Here is a 19747-nt window from a genome sequence, read left to right on the forward strand (position 1 = left end):
TTCACTTTATCAAAATTTATTACAAGTATTTCCCAAAACTTCAGCACAATTTGGTGACCATTAACATTGCACAGTATTTTCAAGTCATTTCTTCAGATCCATTGCAAGTGTGAAGGAAACCATAGCGAGTAGATTAGCATCTACAGAACTTTCAACTGATAACACTTGTAACCTAACATTCACACAGATTAAATGCACCAAACCAAAAAAGATATTGTGCATACAGATATTAATGCATCTGTAAATTTTTGATAAACCCAAAATGTAACCACACAAACATTTTGTTCATTAAATCCTGTCAGTTAGGAATGTTAAGCAATGTATGGGAATGTAAAGTTTGTGGGAATGTACAAATAAAAAATGCAGCATTTTAATTGAGCTAAAAATCCTACAGAAGTGTGTACAAATTCACCTTGGTTTAAAGAATCAAATAGCATTGATGGGGTCAAATATTGCTACCTTAGTAGTAATACTTGCCAGGAAATGGTAAGGCACAAAAATAATTTTTACAATAATATTCATATAAAAAGTAATACCAAGCTCAAAAATTTCATTTCATAATTAAAGGATGTAATTTACTTCATCTTGAGTAGTTAGGTTGAAGCCTCCACACTTCCTGAGAACACTTGCATAATGTAATGTTATTACACATTATCCTAAAGCAATAAACAACTTACCTTCATTAACTGACCTAGACATCACTCTGTTCCCTATCTATAGCTAATTTAAATAATATTAAATAGGTATTTAGAACTACTTTGTGTAGAAAAAGTTAAAAAAAGCTTCGTGATCAATATTAATGTTTCTTAGTACCTCAAGCTACAGTACAGTATTACCTACATGTATTTATATATAAGCATAATACAAAAAACTATTGGGCCACAAACACAGTCTCCCAGTTTCATTTTAGTACAATAAAACTTAAGTGTTATGAAATCACACATCTCAATTATAAGAAAATTACGTGATGAACACATACCAACTGACAAACAGCACACTAAAAATGGTAAATCTTATAGAAATGGAAGCTCTAGCACATCTAATGCTTTCCAAATTGGTACACACCATTAGAAAAAATATATATACGTAGTGTTTCTTCATTACAAATTGCAAAATATACATAATTTATGTCTGCAGACTTAGGATCATTCACAATCATGGCAAGCATTTTATAACACCAAAAAAAAGTCTGCATTACAAAAAATTGAGCGAGTATTCTTGCCACTATTCTCAAAATGGATACCAAATAACCAGGGAATTGATGTTGCAATTTAGTAGGGGAGGGGGGTGGGTTGAGGTATAGCACCTCTGTGAACCAGTCTTATGTGTGCGCTGCACACGCACGGTTGCACACGAGCCAGCTCTTAGGCCTTCTTTTCCTCTGCAATCACTGCAAACAAACACATGTTACAATTGCTTTAATTCGAGAGCATTGTCGCCTAGAGCATGACACCAAACAGGTGGCACACAGAAAAATCTTTTAAGTTTCTAACACATGTGCATCCAATCTGTATTGTATTTTAAAAAATGAACATAAAACACTTTTAGGGAGTAGCTAGTTAAAACTTCCTAGACAGGAAAAAAGTTTGTTAAAAGTGAGTTTCTCAAAGAAGTTTTTCCTTAAAAATTAAAAATCTAGATTTCTAAATAACTTTACACAATAATAAACTTCACCACACGTTCGCGTTGAACCTATTGATGGCATCAGCTGTATTCACAATTGGCAAAGACAGCCCTGAATGTGAATCTTTCCTTTGCTAACCACCTTAAGGACCCCGTCTACCTGGGCACACATTCTGTGTGCAAAACCATGAGCGTCGCAAGGATATATTTTTTGAGGGGGACTTCAATTGATTTAGTTGTCGAGGAATATCCATCCCCTGGAAAAAAAAGCGGGGGGTCCAGGGGTCCTCCCCTGGGAAAATTTGTGGTTTGAAGGTGCAAAAAGATGGATTTAGGGATTTTTCTTTCCTAAATATTCTAATTATAGTTGGTTGCAATATATAATTTATTTTTTCTAAAAAATATTTTCAGAGAACATATTTGTAAAAACACAGTTCACATATCTGTATTCGGTATCGGACCTGATTGATTTTACACGAAGATTGAATTAAAAAGTGCTCACATTACCACGATTGGACTAAATGCACCATGCGCAACATATGGGTTATATCACAGAAATCATATTTTTAATATAACTACGAAACTAAATATATTATTGGAGGGGACGAAATTGAAGACTTATTATTGGGTGGGGGGGGGGGGGGGGACGTGTCCCCCCCGGTTGCAACGCCAATGTGCAAAACTTCAGAAGAAACCACACAATTTGAGAAAAGCTTGTAGCATTGCACAATGAGGATGATTTGTTATATACAGATATATTTTTTTGGGTCATAAGAATATTGATTAAGAATAACTTTGATATGAAGGATAATATTTAATATGTAGATAAGGATAATGGTTCAGAGCTGTTAAGAATTGTTATTAATTACTTTGGTTAAATTTCATGGAAAGCCTTAAAATACTTATTTCCTTGAGATACTTAATTATTAATTTGAGGGTTAATTCCAGTCCATAATAATTAATTTGGATATTTGATAATTAATTTCAGTAATGGTTTTGTTTAAAGCAGTGTAAACTATGATTTTACAGGACATCATTTTTAAACTAAAATTCTAATACTGTATGAATTTCAACTTTGATTACCAAATTTTGAACATTGTATTTAAATTTGTTGGGTAATTTTAAATTCTATTGGATATTGTTAGTGTAATATTTCGAGAATAGTCTGGAAGGTACAGAAGGAAGAGCGGACAGGCTTTTTGTTTGAAAAGGAATAAACAAAGGTAATTTAATAAACTTATTTCCAAATAATGTAGAACGCAACCATCATACTGAAAAATTCCTAAGGAACATTTTTTGTCTTTGTTTTTGTTACATTTCTCTGTGTGCTTAGCCGGGCCACACATACAACGTAACAAACTCAAGATATTACACATACACTGAAGGCGGATGTGAAGTTTTGTTTCCGAATTTAGTTTTTAACCTAGAATTTAGAAGAGTGGAAAACGCTATTAAAAAAAAAATCAGGTTTTCAGAATTATTTTTAGGCAGCCCACTAAAATGCTTATAACTTTCGCTAATCAACCCCCCACAGCAACGTTTAAGTAAATGTTGGTGCAGTTCTGGTGAGATGACTAAAGTTGAATGAATAATGTTCAGTTTAGCTGAAATGCACTATAACCTAAATCTATATCTCATGGTGTGGCTGGGTCTTAAGTAGGAGTGTTTTATTCTCTCATCGAGGGAGAAAAATGTTTTCATACAATGAGTAATATGTTTGTAGATATGTTGATTAAAATTTTTTTAACAAAGTACAATCTTTGAACTATTAATGTTTATTAGTGATGTTAAATATATATATATATATATATATATATATATATATATATATATATATATATATATATATATATATTAACAATGGTTCAACACCTAACTTTTTTACATTTAGCTGGAACATTACCAAAAATAAACAAGATTACGCCATAGTTATCCAAACAGAGAAAAAAAAAAAAAAAAAAAACAAGTATGGCAAAGCATTGAATATATTTCAGTTTAGAGAAAACTATTGGTAACTTTTGTGTAAGACTTCAAACTGGCCAAGGTATTAACTTTACTAGTTTTGTGCTCCAACCAACTAAACAAGGAGAAAGAAACCTAAGTACACATTTAATTTGATGTCAGCATACTTTAGATTCCAGTTTGAAATTGTTAATTTAATGTAATGAAAATACTGTACTGCAATCCAATGCAACTCACCTTCTTTTGTCGGCAGTGGGTTCTTCTCCTGAGTCTCCGTGTGCTTCAGCTTGGTCGGGTCGAAGTTCTCGATGCCGGCAATCAGCTTCTTCTGCCCCTTCTCCTGCTCTATCACTGCAACACAAGAGGCTTTACGTGAGGGTGGGGTCGTCTCTGGCCGGGGCTGCGACATTGTGGACAGTAACGCAAGGCAATTTTTTTCAAAATTAAGTTGAGCCCTACGTCTTCATAAGATTCAATTACTAGAGGAGATTATGATTTTATTTTTGGACCAATTAAGTTTTTGAAACAAGAAATTTTGGTTTAATTGTTTATAAATCTCATGATAATTATTTCACCAAAACATGTAATAAGCATGTGTAGGACAGAACTACTAGGAATAATAAAAAATAAATCTTAAAGAATTTGTATGTTAGAAAAATATACAAACTTAATACTGAGTCAGTATTAACAGTTAAATAATCAAAAAAAGTAAATTTTTCCTCCAAAATATTTTCTTCCCTACATACTGTTGGCACAAAAAATTTACGTAGAATAAATAACTCGCAGAATTTAATATATTAAACTTACATTTTTGTGACATAAGTTAACTTTTGTATAAATATGCTAATTAATTTTGTAGTTTTAGTTGATTTCAGTGCTTTTCCCTGTTAGAGTATTGACATGATTTTCCCTGTTATTTAAGTTTAGTTGCAATCCACCATATAATGTTATCCCTGTTAATCACACAAATCAGAGGTGTTAAGAAAGGAATCAGACATGGTCTGTCATAAAAAAACATCCCAGAATATGCATCGAGTATTTTTGGAAAACCATTGGGAACAAACACCCTGGATTGGAACCAGAGTCCTCCGGGATGAGAGACCACCGCGCCGCCTGATGCGAGACGAAGGCCGATATCCAGTACCTTGAGGATCGGGCAGAGGGTTCTTCTCCTCCGTCTTGGTGTGCTTCATGCTAGCCTTGTCGAAGTGCTCCACTCCATCCAACAAGTTCTGGTGCGCCTTCTCCTGTCTCACCACTGGCCAGGCACAAAGCACAACGTCAACATGCAAAGCCATGCAACTGCGACCCCTCTCCTCCCCTCCTCGTACCTCTGGCCCATCTGCAGATACAACCTGTTACTCCGCACATCTCCGTCGTCACACCTTAGAAGGAGCATGTATTTTACGCGAAAAGATTTAGAGATGCCGAGAGTTAAAACATTGTAGCATCATCTCTGTTTCGTGATTGGTCGAATCTTTCAGGTTCATCCACCAATCACATCACACCGATCACAACTACTCAGTGCGGAAGCAAATGCATCCTGAATGGCCCGGTCAAATAAGGCAATGGCTTCTCTTGCAGATGGCCGCCAATTGTAAGAAAGAAACTGCTGGAGCAGGCATACCATATTACAGTTTGATGGGTGTTAAGATTTTTTTACAAAAAATGCCTGCCCCTATATATTTGTCTTTCAGGAATGCCCAAAAAAATACCTTATTCCATATTAACTCCAGATTATAATAGTTAAAGGCATGAGTACAGCTATCATTTCAGTCTTGACTGTAAATATTTGTAAGATTGAAGCTTGGTTAATAGCAGCACCCCTGTTATACAAGCATTGCACATTTGAGGGTTATAACATGACTGATGAGAATGAGTTACTGGTATAGGGGTGTCATCTGCATGTAGAATGGAGATTAATTATGCAAGTTAAGCCGCAAAAATTGCAATCCAGTTAGTACTGCAACATGAAAATAGTGATATACATCTGAGAAAGGCAATATTAGAAAAACTGCAGAGTAAGTAAGGGCTTAGCCAGAGAAACGTTAGTTCCCCAGCTACGATTACACTCATTAGTGCAGATACTATTACATGTCTTACCATCATACTGTCACGTTATTTTTTAAGATGCTTGCATACACACAAAGAAAAAATGCAAACTAATAATATTCAACTGAAGATGAGTGCTCAGTGTGTGATAAAACTTATTTGGCAATTTGTTTTTTTGCGAGCATCACAATCAGCTGAACACAACTCTACAGTCTGCATGCAATTGTAAGTGATAACCTACACACAAGATAAACTACACTGGTCACACCTCGCCAAGGCTACACACGACAAGTCATCGGGCACTACTGCTAGTCGACGCGTGCACAAGGTAGCAGAGGAAGCACTCACCGTCCTTGTCTGGCAGGGGGTTCTTCTCGTGGGTCTCTGTATGCTTCAGTTTGCCCGTGTCGAATGCCTCCACGCCTTGCAGAAGTGCCTTCTGGCTTTTCTCAGTCGCCACGTCTGCGCAAAGTGTAAACTACTCTAACAAGCCCCGTGCCGTACTTAACATTTTATTTGCGTGTAAAAAAAGATGGGGGGGGGGGGGAGATGTTGTTCAACACTAGAGCTACACCTCCTCCTATTGCAAGACTGCATTTGTGTCTTTCCTATAAAGAAATGTAGAGCAAAACACTTCCTATAAAATAAAGTGTGTGTGCTCCACAAAATATTGTCTTTAAATATATAATGTTAGTATTATGATATTTCAGGGGGTTTATGGATCTCAAATCTTTCCTTCCACTGTCTGCAAGCCTTTAAACCACCTCTGTCAATAAGAATTCAAACAGAGCAGTTGTTATTGTCATTTGAGACATAAATATCCCTTTGGACAATAAATTTAACATTTTGCAGCATTGCAATTATTTTCACTACATATTCCCAAAATTCCTTTCAGCTACAACAGCAGCCACTTTACACAAAAAATTCTACTCCAAGCGAGCAGCTTAGGCTCTATCTTATCATTGAACTTTAGGACTTGGTACAGCACCAACCTCATGCCCTTCCCGTAAACTTGTATACATTTTTTTCTTCCTTCCTCTCCTTGTACAGCCTTGTTGGTTGCTACGTTATTTTGAGATGTCTGCATGCTCTCATTCAAACCTTATTTAACATGCGACTTATTAATATTTAGGTAGTTAGTTTAGTGCATAAAAAACTTTGAAAGTTGAATTACTGAAATAGTTCTTCTAGTCTTAGTTATTTTTTTCAGTTCCTTTTTGCCTAAATTATATTTTTGATCCTGCTGACTAAATAATTTTAGCACCAACCTATCTAGCATGCAACGTAGTTTTTTTGTAGTGCATAGAACTGACCCCGTTGTCCTTTGCCGATGTGCCAGTACAGCAATAATATATATCCTTACAAACTAAATGTATATTTTCAGTTTGCTTGTCAGAATCTGAGCAACCAACTTTGGGATTCTGACCTAATACAGTCGTGTCCAGATCAGACGCGACCTAACAAATTAAGACATTTTCTGTAAAGCACCTTCAACCACAACAGTTTATGTGCCCCATACCAGCATGAGTGTTCTGAAATTTGACGTGAACATGCACACAGACATACGTGTAAAACCAACATAGTCTGCTTGTACCATGTTCATGTGGAACTTATTCTATTAACAGTTTTCATTATTAAACTTTGTCCAATAAATTACATTGTTAAAACTTGTTTCAGGTACTGCCAGTCATGGGTTTGAAGCCCTTGTATTATTTAAGCTTATAACTGGTACTTGATTGGGTCATAGCATTACCCAAGTGTATTTTAACTGTAACGGAACTAAAACTGTTTCTATATTATGATAACTCAAGGAGAACTTATGTTGATATAAGTTTTCAAGAATCTCTCTTGATATGTAGGAAACACTAAACCTTTTATAGCTGTTATCACCTCTAATGTTCGGTACTCTTTCCCTTGTGTGTTGGCCATTTTGCGACATTCTGTCTGCAATGGTACTGACGATGATGGGGGTCCGTACATTGGCAGTGATAAATGTGTACCTGTTTATGTGTGTCATGCCCACCACCAAAATTTTACAACTGTTGATGGGCATGTAACAAATAAAAAATAAATACAATTTTTAATATGGTGAAAGAGACTGGTTTAAAAAAATTGGAATTTAAGGAAATGCTTTCCAGCATGTATCCAAAGATTATTTTAAGTTAGGTGAACCAGCGAAACTGGAATTGAAGAAAGGAGCAGAGGAAGACAGAAAATATAATTTATAAATACTTTAGCCTTTAGAAAAAGAACCCTTCAAAAATTTTAAGAGATCAAATATTTGGAGTAAATACTTACCCAGCAACAGGTTTGTTCTTCAGGTAAGGCAGTGAACTCCATCTAGTGCTATTTTCTCCAATCGCTAACACTGTCTCTTATCCTGATGGTAAAGCATCCATTTAGTCTTGCTGTTGCGTGTCAAGGATAAATTATCTTTCAAAGGATGAGCAGTTTTTTTTTTTAATTAGCTAAATATATTAATAAACGGGTTTGAATTTAAAAATAAGTTATTGCTAATTATTTTCATAAAATTTTAATGTTCGATTAGTATTCTGGTTAAGGCTCCGTCTCATGCCATATTAACTTTTTCATTATTACTTTCATTTAAGGGCTATTTTTAAATTTTGCATTTATTGTTCTAACACTAATATTTTCAACAGACCTAAGTGTAATCAGTGGGTGTAAAAAAGGTGTGCAAGTCTTAATAATTATGTGACATTCATTTTACACCCATATTACACTAATGAATAATATATGTTGAAATTATTTGTGGCAGACCCATATTACATTAAGTGAATAATATCTGTTGAAAACATTTGTGGCAGATCAACAAATGCAAGGAAGATATATAGTTAAAATTTTAGTAGTAGTCTTTAAATAAAAGTAATGAAGAAAAAACAAACAAAAAAATCAACATGGTGTGCGAGACAGAGCATTAAAATATAAATTGATGCCTATCCATGTAATCTGTACAAAATAAACTAAAATTAGAATAATTGTAGATTTCTTATAATAATGGCAGAATAAAAAGCTTTATCTATGTACCTATAAATACATACCTCTCCATTTTGACAATGCCAGCTCACGGATGCAACGCGAGGTGAGCACAGTCTTATGGTTTTTGCTACAAGGCTTACCTTCCGCATTTGGTAGAACAATCTTCTCCTTCGTATTGGTCCTTTTTAATCTGTCCGGCTTGAAAGACTCTACATCCTGAATGAGATCTGAGTGGCGACGTTCCTGCCGCACGTCTACCAACACAACAAAGCCACGCATGCCGAGGAGAGTGCATGCTGCTACTCTATCATGCATGGTGCCAACACTACACAGAGCATGCCAGTTCCCAGAAACAGAAAAACAGATTGTAACTACACAGCATACAACAAAGAGAACACACGTACACAGAGAAAAATATGCTACTTTGTTGTGCTACAATGATACACTACAGAACATGTCCAATAAAAGACCCTCAAACATTACTTTCAACATTAATGTTCATACACTACCACAGGAACGAAACTGAACTTTGGTTAAGAATAGTTAACGGGTCGATTCCCCTTTTTCCTAATACAAATCTCATTATGATTTCTTAACAGAGTACCTAGAATCTGAATTTAGCTTTCAGAGTCAGGAATGAAACTAATATGGGAAAAACACAAATGAAAGTTATAAATTTCCTTTTTCACCACAAAATATTTTATTTTTAAAATGAAATATATAAATTTGTGTGTTTAGGATGTTAATACTTATTTTTTGTATGAATAATGTTCCCTGAAATGGAGAACAAACATTCACAGGTTTCTGTAAAGATAAATAACTACCTAGTCTATGTCAATTACACAGATGTAGTTTTGATTTTTTGAATTTTCTTTGTATTTTTTTCCTCAAATACTTAAGATTTAATGGTATTTGATAATTTAAATAGCCCAACCCTAGTCAAGAAAAAAATACCTAGTACCTACCATAAACACATTTACATTGCCTGATGTGTTCAATATGAAAGCGGCAGGATGTCAGAATTTCACAATTAAATTAAAATCTGAAGAATTCGCAAGGGGGGCCTGCGGAAACTTCCAGGAGGGGCCCGTGCTGCCCGAGAGTTTTGCACGTGGGGTTAACCGACATCTCTGGATATGGTGCGTTTACGTTGTATACTCCCCATATTTTGGCCTACATGCATGCAATAAGCAGAAATATTAAAATATAGGTACATACAGAAAGTTTACAGCAAGACAGTTTTGATATCAAACCAGTTTCAGTCACACTTTTGCAAGTGCAGGCAGGCACCCCCTCCCCCTATGAGGGACTTCTTCATTCTAGGAGGGGCCAGTATTTTAAAAATATTAATACTTATAGACACGCTAGTGCAGCAGCACATTGTATTAGCTAGCTATTGAATTTGTCAGAAAACATCAAATTTTTATGCTGTATACATGGAACATTCTAAAGTCCACATCAGTTGCAATGTAAATGGCAAGCAATGAAGCAGCTCAAAGGAATAGCAGAAGAACGGATCACCATCCTTCTGTAGTTCAACAGGACATTTAAAATTTTAACAAACTAACTCCCTTGGCAGGAAGTAAGAAGGCAAAATTTTTGCTAAATATACTAAAACTAAACTTGCACAACTATACTGCACTGGCACAAAACAGGCAAATCCATCGCTCAGCAACTTTGAGGATGACTATCCAAAAGTGTTTAATTCTGAATACAAACGTTCATTGTAGATGACAATAATTATGCTGAAGCATTTCTATAAACAATGCAGTGAAGTAAGAATAGTGGTACCCATGGGAAGAAGAGAGACAGTTTGAAAGTGCAGCCAAAGAATGACATCCCCGGCTACCCCTTTTAGCAATGTGCTTAAAGTAGCAGGTCAAAAGGAAAGTTCAAAACTGATAGTGCAAATAATGCAAACTAGGAGTTGACATCATATTCATTCAGTTCTCCCAGCAGGATAATCAGAATTACGGTCATAATTGTGTTTATGAGTTTAGCAATGCTAACACTAGCACAAAGCTAATGGCTTATGATGGTTATTCCACAGAATATATGGTTTTAACATCTGGCTGTGGCACTTTTTCCTGAGAGATCAACTTTCCATTAAAAAAAATTTTCAATACTTTTGTCACTATCAATGCTCTTCATTTCAACAGAACTTATTGCAAGCAGTAAAAAAAAATTTGCAGCTTCGCATCAGCAATCACTAAATGAGCATTTAACCTGCATAGATTTTTAAGACTTTATACTTTTAGATAAATGTAGTCTTGATTTCAAACATTCACAAAGTCAAAAGTATAACTAATTTTTCACTACAACAATGTTTATCATGCCAGCCTCTATAATAGCCCTATCACTCATGTGGTTTCTTTCGAATACCACACTGCGATGCCATTCCATTCTCGTGCTCGTCTCTTGACACTCGCAATGAGTACCGTCACATGCAGTCAGCGCATGCGTTACCTTCCGCAGTGGGCAGGACAATCTTCTCCTGGGTCTCAGTCTTCTTCATGTTGTCAGGCTTGAATCCTTCCAGCTCGCTCTTCAGGTCCACGGACACCTTGGGCAGGTCCTTCACGCTGGGGCTCACTGGGTTCGACATCCTGCTATCTGCCTAAGCACACACCACCACATACCATCAACAGTTAAAAAAATATAACAAAATAATTTGCATAATGTTCATGTCTGGTGGCATACACAAACAAAAGGAAAGAATTTGAAAGCAGAGGTCAAAGTGGTTCAAACCCCCCCCCCCCCTTTTTTCCTTTTTCCATTCCTTCCTGAATAAAATTCTGCATACGCTCCTGGTTTAGGTGAATTTTCAACTGAATAATTATTTTTATAAGTCACTAGCAGTTTATTTTTAATCATTAAGATTTTGAGTAACAGTCAAGGTACCTAAGTCAGTTTTGGTTATAAGCGATTGACTATCTGCATTGCCACTCGTCTTGAGTTACGTCTCACGAACTGCAGTGACTACTTCATACAACCAAGGAGCAGTGCTGAAGGTGCCTCAAGCTGGCTGAACACACGTTTCTTATACAAGCATTTAATGAAGGAGCTAAGGAACCTGAAGCTAGTCAGTTTCACTGAGAGCACCACACACTACTCTGAAAATCAGTTTAGCAGCAATAAACAGTGTGATTTTTTTGCAATCAACAAATAATCATAAAACCATATGATTTTCAAAAACTAATGGGCTATTTTTATTATGGGTTTTAGGAGTAATTTTTTTTAAATGGCTCAAATTTTATTTTCAAGAGAATCCCTCCTTCCCATTTCTGATAAAATATTAAAATACTCTTTGAAGTTGTTTGGACAAATATTTTCAGTCAGTTGATTTTAACATAAACTACCTTATGAGGTTCTTTTTTGTTACGTTTCCCAAATATGTACACACATACATACTGCTGTGACTAACAGAGGGAAGCCAGTATACAGCTAGGTACAGCAATTCTCTACTACCATGTTGCGAGCAGAGCATCTAGTATAAGAGGCAAACAACAAAGTATAATCTACATCACTGCTGTAAAACTCTAAGAGTTGAGCATAAACAACTTTGAGAACAAACAAATAGTGTCTACAGAAGTTAGGGATTTCATTAACTACTGAACCATCTACATCTAAATTATATTCTGCTGTATCAAGTGAGACTCAATATATTCATTCTAAATTTTATGGCTCTAGGTAGCTAGCATACTACACCTTGGAGAAATTACAATGCATTCTTTTGCAATGACAGGATATTTTTGTCAGATGTGACCTGGGACTATCTTAAAACACTTTAAACTGAACAAACAAATTGTTCTTGTTGCAACTATGATATGGCTTGTAAAAGGATGTGGATTACCCAGCACACAGTTTAAGAATCCTTTTTTTGTTCTATTAAGTAGAGAACATTTTGAGGCATTTGGCGACCAAGGCAAATAACATAACTGCATGTTCTGATGGAATGAAATTTGATTAATCTCTCGATACGAGAATCGCAGCAGGGCCCGGGAATAACCCGTACACATAGACACTAACGAGCGTGATCTCGCACTCCTCCAGGAGACTGGGATGCTCCCTGCGGCGCCGGCCGCAAGATGCCCGCACAAGCGGTTACTGTCCGCTGCAACCGGAGCGTGCTCTGCCCCAACTGGGACACCGACAGTACCCCCCAGTGTGCTGCTTGGTATGTAGGGAGATTCCTTAGCACCAGATCCCAGGGTTTTGAAATGTTAGGAGTGTTCGGGACCTGCCCTAAATCTCCCTGCACACCACACGCAGCTAATACCACTAAAGGTTTGCAGAGGCCTTGCAAACTGAACATAATAGTAAAACATGTAAATCACGTTATTTTAAGAATGTGTACCTTTCTCCCAAGCTAATTTTTGAAGGACTAAGGGGGGCTTCCGAAATAACTTAAATCATTCCCATTTTACAGTTATGATTTTGTATGCACAAGTGGGCACCCTCAAAGAGGGGCTTTTTGATTCCAGGGGATGGCAGCAGCACCCCCCCCCCCCACACTTTTTCCAACACCCAGATATATGCCCATGGAATGAATGGTTTAAATGTAAAGTTGTTAATTCAATTAGTACTACTGTTCCAAGAAACAAATATCAGAACAGGAAATATGTAATTATGTTTTATTTAGGGTAGTTCAATATTTTCATAAATAATTTAATATAATATTCAGGTGTATGTTAAAATACTAGCCTACTATTAATATGTACCTTCTTGAACTATTCGGATCACAATCTTGGCCTTATTCCCAATGTTTAGTACAATAATGTTTTTACAAAAGTTTCCCTTGACTGCAAGGTCCAATAGTATGCTTGAGCTCTGCACAAAGCAATGCAGTAGACATTTTGGTTGGTTCTACAATGCTAGTGCCTATTAAAAAATTTAATATGTGACTAAGTAATCAGAAAATTAAATATATATATCTTGGATCAGTATTTAATACCTACATAAAACAATATACACTTTTGAAAACTTTTTTTATTTTTGTAATACCTAATTTTACGTAGTCTGGTGACGCTGCAGGCCACATGCAAGAAGGGTTTTGCGCTAATGTCTGTATTGAACCATGTTCGGCGAGATACGATGTAATCGAGAATGCGGCACTGTATGGGGTTGTTTCGCGCGCAAGAGCCAAATATAGCTCTTGAGGTCATCCGCAGCGCTACGTCACGCTCTTGCGGCAAGGTCGAGCGGAGCAGGCGCACACACACCTGTCACGGCGGGACCGCGATGTCTGGTTCTCGTCGAACACTGTGGGGAAGCTTTTGAGATGCCTCAACGCTAAAAAGAACCCGTGGAAAATTAATATAAGTTCTCAAAGCTATTGCATTTTACTTTTATAATTTTTCACTGATCAAAACATTTATTAGTTCCACAGAATACAAAATTAATTGTTGTGCTACCTTGTAACACTGCCACAGTTATCACTGCACTTACAGATTCTTTACCGTCGTGACAACTGTTTACAAACTAGGAAAGCATTAATAAAATGTTTTATTTTGTATACGGCACATTTTCCAACGTTTTGCTCAGTATAAATTAATATCCATGGCGCTATTTTCAAGATATATGGTATAACAATATCTTAAAACTAATTATTGGCTTCGGGGTTGAGAGCATGTACGTGACGATAGTGGTGTGCCCGACGTTTCGGCATACCTTGTAGCCATCTTAAAGGGCGATTAAAAACTGGAAGGTCTGGTGTTCTGGCACAGTATGTATTAAGGTCTATTCACAGCCGGGCTGTGACGGTCCTTAGTGCACAAGCCTCAACCCAAGTAGTTACTGAGACTGGCCACGAAGGCCTAAGTTCCCAATTCTTGCGCGCAAAAATTCCAAATTAGCTTTCTGAAATTATGCACCGGTTCTGATTTGGTTGGTGTGCGCTTTATATATATTGCGCATGATGGTTGCAAGGTATCGTGAGAGAAAAGTGTCGCGTCGTGTGAAAGTTGATGTAACAGAGCTTGCGACAAAGTTTGTTGCAGCGTTGGACAGCCCTGGGCGTTGTATTGATCTGAGGCGACTGGCTGATTCATACATGACGCCTTTACCGTTCTACCCTCGCCTGAAACTGCTCACCCTCGGGTACCCTCATAGCCACGTTGCGGGTAAAACCGCTCCGTTGCTCACGACTACACCCAAGAACAAATGGTTGTCAAACAATGGCGGCGCATCTCAAACCTAACGGTACTATCCCAATATGCAACCTCGAAATGTACGCAGTGCAAACTAAACAGGGGCGCAACAACTAAATTTCCAAAGGGGGGACAATATACCATTTTATAAAGAATCATCGATCCCCCCTATTGAAGCGGGGGTGTCCGGGGGTCCTCCCCCGGGAAAATTTGTATTTTAAGGTGGAAAATGGTGCTATTTAAGCAGTTTTATTATCTAAAAATTGATTACACAGCACTTTCTTTGCCCCCGTTTGCCCCCACTTCAAGGTTTCAGAAGGGGGGCAAAATACCCTTGCCCCCTCCCCCCTGTTGTTGCGCCCCTGAAACTAAATAAAAAAAAAGTCAATGACCGAGAAGGAGGCCAAAATCATGTAAATGTATATAGAGGGGAAAATAGGCAAATATTAACTTTAAAAACGTGACGCAGGAATATTCTACAGGAGGGGTGAGGTGGAGGGAACTGGTCAAACAACTATATGGAAGGTGAAATCCTTTGGTGAGAGAGAGCTATAATACATAACCTAATAAGGTATCTGCAAGGAACTGGTTTGGCATCCATAAGAGGGGGGAACTGAAATACGTATCACGCTAGAAATTATACATTCTCTTTTTCTGTTTTCAGTTTGGTTGCACTTAGATGGTAGTTCTCAACCTTTAGAAAGTAAAAACAGTCTCCTTTGCTGGCTTTGAAATAACTAGCCCCATTTAGAGCCCCGTCTCCATATACTCCAACCAGGTTTCCGAAGCAAATCCTTAAATGTATATAGCAAAATATTGGTACAGTTCCAAGTGTATACTAAAAAGTAAGTACTGTATTTTCAAGTAAGTGAAAGGGGAGACCTAAGATACACATAAAGTTCTGCCATTCCCGATTACACCCGAACAATTCACCTTCGGCCAACTTCGGGATTTGTTTAATTTTTGCGCAGGAAAAATGAATTCAAATATTAAAAGTGGTCGGTTAGGTTAGCTACATTAAAACACTTTAAAGCACTATGGACGGTTAGTTAGGTTAGTATAGCTACATTAAAATAAACAGAGAAATAAAAAAATATATAAATAAACCCGAGGTTGGCCGAAGGTGAATTGTTCGGGTGTAATCGGGAATGGCAGAACTTTATGTGCATCTTAGGCTTCCGAAGTGAAAGTTCCGCAAAGTTACGCAAAGTTCCGCAAAGTTCCACTCTACACCCCCCCCCCCCCCCCAACTCCCTCCCTTGTTCGAGTTAATGTTGAAATATTCCACCGCTTCAGATTTTATTCATTCGCTGGGCACAATCATCGTACCTACGACACTAACACTTCATTTTTTAAGCATGTTACAGCATTTTAAATAATAAGGTTGTCGTCGTAAGCCACGTTTGGCTGCACGCAGCATGATGAAAATACCGTAAACAATACTTTGCAATTTCAATTCCTACTGCTGTTGGGAAATATGTTCCTGTAGACACAACGCAACGGTAGAACGATTTTTAAGGATCGGTTCCACCTACCAAGTTGGATTTTCGGTTTTTTGCTAGTTACAGATCTTCAGGAATAATTGTTTCAAAGACGAGACTGCATAAGTAAAGTCGTATGTGTTACCCAGCACTTTCAGGCTGAGGACCAGACTGGTTTTAATAGGGAGGGATAGAAACAGAACACGTCAAATCGGTTTCAACAGCTTTGTTGTTACGGACTTGACAATTTTCTATCGTTTACTATTCAAAATTAGGTTTTCTTAAAGCACAGTATAGAATTAAATGTAATGCCTAAAGTTACTCGTGACTGCCTACTACTAATTGTCTCCCCCATTAAGTCATTGGTGTTTAGTATAGAATTCATGTATGGTAATAACTACAAAAAAAAAACAATACCGTAAATAGACATTATGTTGTGGTCTTTGTAAATCTGTGTGATCTCTGCCTTAAGGAAATTTTAAATTTCAAACGCATATAAACTGTTTGAAAACATTATGTCAGCTTTCGGTTCCTACCTTCTCCTAACACATGGTTAAAAATTTGGCGCTGGATGATATTCTGCTAGTAAGTTTGCCCGTCAAAACGACCTGACGAAACAGCTGATCATAGAAAGAATGCGTCGTGTTTCTGTAAGCCCGAAAATCCCCGGTGTACACGTCATTTTAAATGTCACGTGGAAGTTATAACATACACCATGGGGTCATTCCATGTCAGTGGTCTAAACATTTTTTGTGACCTTCTTCAATCTTGATGAAATTTGGGGTAAGTCAATACCAATACTTAGGAGGATCTTACACAAAATTTCAGTTTGATTGGCAGTATAGTCTGGGTTCTAGAGGCTCCTGCACAAAGATGGTCGTTGCAACACCAGCGTGTGCCTGAATAAAATGGCAAGTTTGAAATGCTATTGTGGCACAACTACAGCAGCTAGCATCCTGAAAATTGGTAACCTAGGAGAACTTTTTGTGCTCTACACAATGGTAAGAGTATCACTTATTCAAAAGGCTTACATTTATTGCTAGCACCTCCCAAAGTTGGCAAAAATTATTCATTACCTTAAATTTAGAGCTGACTTTTGCTGTCCATAACTTTACAACAGTGTTGCCGGAATGCCTGTGCTTCTGCTAGCTAATCAAGACCATAGCTGCTGTCAGTTTGCCAAAAGAGCAGCTTCTAAGCTTATTAAATTTTGCAGATATTTGCCTCTAAACTAGGGATTTTTGTTCTACCCACTGAATTTTACCCTTTTTTAAACTGACATAGCACAAAACTATCTTCTCTGATTGAGTTCTTTTTGGCATGGTTAGAAAGAGCAGCCTTTTTGCTTTAAGAATCATCTTGTTTCATCTTTGTGTCTCAATGTTTAAGACAAGAAAATTTACTTTAAAAGTTGCCCTTTTTTAGCTACCTGACATAGAACGCTGCGAGAAAATCAGCATCAAAGATAATGAATTTCCAGCCATTTAAATTATTTGTACTCCTTAAAATGGTGAGGTATTAATATACAAGCAAATTTTAATATAAAAGCATAAGGAAAATATTTTTTATTATTGATCATGTAATAATTGACTAGACGTGAAGGGAAATTGTTTATACTATAAACATTAAATCCTTGTGTTGCTCCATGGTGGCTGAGCCACTATCAGTTCATTCTCTAAAAGATATGCTTCTCTCAATGAAAGCATGAATTGATATCCCCATCACCTAGGGGTCACGCCCGATAGCCAGGCAAGGCCAGCCATGGGTGAGTCTCTTTAGCGTGGGCTCGCAAGCCCACCAGGGGTTTCTTTCTATGGATCCCAAGCCAGTGGTGGGTTAATGGTTGCCAAGCCAGAGTGATGCACTGTTCAAGTAAAGAATAATGAAATGACCAATGGGAAAACGCAGACGTAATTATTGTTTTACAATTGATTGGAATTTATCTTCAATGCTTGACGGCATCATTTCTGTTATAAAGTGTACTGCCTTCCCATTGCTGTAGCATTAGGAGCTGGAATGTTGGCAATAATATGCTGTTCTGGTATCCAGCAGGTGTCTCTTCTAGGAGGCCAGTAAAATGATCTTGCAATTCCATAAGGATGCATGAAGTCTATAAGAACATCATGGTCTTCAAATGAAATTTCACAAATGTTGCCAATCCACTATTTTTTTTTCATAAATACAGGCAAGATATTGGCCAGGCTGAAGACTTGCAATTGATAGGGTTGGTGGGTTGACTACAGCAGATGGGTTCAAATGGGCTAAAAATGATGAAGAGGAATAATTTGAAACTCTGCTAACATGAATTGTAGCTTCATTAATGGGTACAAAGTGATGGTTTTCCCTGGTTCGTGCTACTGTACGGCCATCTTTAAACCTATGTTCTTGTTGTAAGGAAACTGCTTCAATTTCTTCTTTGGAAATAAAAAAGCACTTGATCCCTTTGATCTGCTGCACACAATAGCTAAAATGATCTTGTGGTGTCAAAATTTGGTTGACAGGATGGTGAACGCTGGCACGTGCTGCTGATCGCTTAATAGTTCCACCAATGCCATCACAAGGTGACTTCCCATGGCTTGTGCCAAAAAAGTTCCACTCGGCAGTACAATTAAAATCGTTTTCATGATGGCACAAATTCATAAAATTCTTGTAATTCTTGTATTGTGCAGCAGAGCCATCACTAAAGTAGTATATATGCACTATTTCACCAACTTTGTTCTTTAGATACTCTATTAGCTTGCATAAAAAGACATGCCACAGCGATTGTGTCATGTTGCAGGTGATCACTGATAATAGAAAAACTGATGCTTTGCAATTGGTTGGCATTCTTGTAGTACACTACAAAGGGATGCAATGTAGCTTGGCTGTTTTCCCAATGAAAACCTTGAACTGCATCTTGTACAATAAAGGAATAATTTTCGGCAAAATCCATCAATCTAACTGATTCACCAGGTTTCAAATTTTCTTTTGTGGCTTTAAGGTGGTGACTTTGAAATTTAGCAATGTAGTGATGGGAAGAAAGTTTCAAAATTTTGCTGACTAAGGCTTCAATGAAATCTTCAATAGTGTCCTGTTTGGATTCCAATGTATCCCTATCAGTGTGCACCCACTGCATGTATAGAATTGTGTCTTCACGGTCGTTGTCTTCAAAATACTTTTGCAAATATTTTACCAATTCTTCAGTCTGTGGACATTCTTCACAATGATGAAGCATGCAATCTTTTGAATCCAAGCTGCAAACTGTCTTACTGATGAGGTACTTGTAGTCTTTAATGGGAGTGGCTTGCAGCATTAGCTTCACATTTTGATGAATGGTACATACACAAACTGAGTGTGTCCCGGATGCACTAACAATAATGCACGATTTTGGCCTAAGCTCGCAAAATTTAAAAAATCCTATTTCAGATCCATATCGGGTTCGGTATTCTGCATACAATTCCTTCAAGTTACAAAGGATCAGTCACTTTTGCACTTGAACTTTAG

At 37.2% G+C, this 19747-nt stretch overlaps 1 protein-coding gene across 3 annotated transcripts in view; it reads right to left on the minus strand.

The window, feature by feature from the left end:
- The window catches only part of LOC134533039 (thymosin beta), a 40557-nt gene continuing 20810 nt past the window's right edge, over positions 1-19747 (minus strand). Inside the window, exons 2-7 of one of the 3 annotated variants that reach the window (XM_063370206.1) lie at positions 11101-11251; positions 8775-8888; positions 5986-6099; positions 4730-4843; positions 3823-3936; positions 1-1390 (exon numbers count right to left, since the gene is read on the minus strand). In XM_063370206.1, the coding sequence (XP_063226276.1) occupies positions 1365-1390; positions 3823-3936; positions 4730-4843; positions 5986-6099; positions 8775-8888; positions 11101-11239 (621 nt within the window). In that variant the 5' untranslated portion in view covers positions 11240-11251 and the 3' untranslated portion in view covers positions 1-1364. The remainder of the gene's footprint in view (positions 1391-3822; positions 3937-4729; positions 4844-5985; positions 6100-8774; positions 8889-11100; positions 11252-19747) is intronic. The other 2 variants (XM_063370208.1, XM_063370207.1) reach the window with 2 other exon arrangements.

This window comes from Bacillus rossius, chromosome 6 (genome assembly GCF_032445375.1).
Source record: "Bacillus rossius redtenbacheri isolate Brsri chromosome 6, Brsri_v3, whole genome shotgun sequence".
Lineage (NCBI taxonomy): Eukaryota > Metazoa > Arthropoda > Insecta > Phasmatodea > Bacillidae > Bacillus > Bacillus rossius.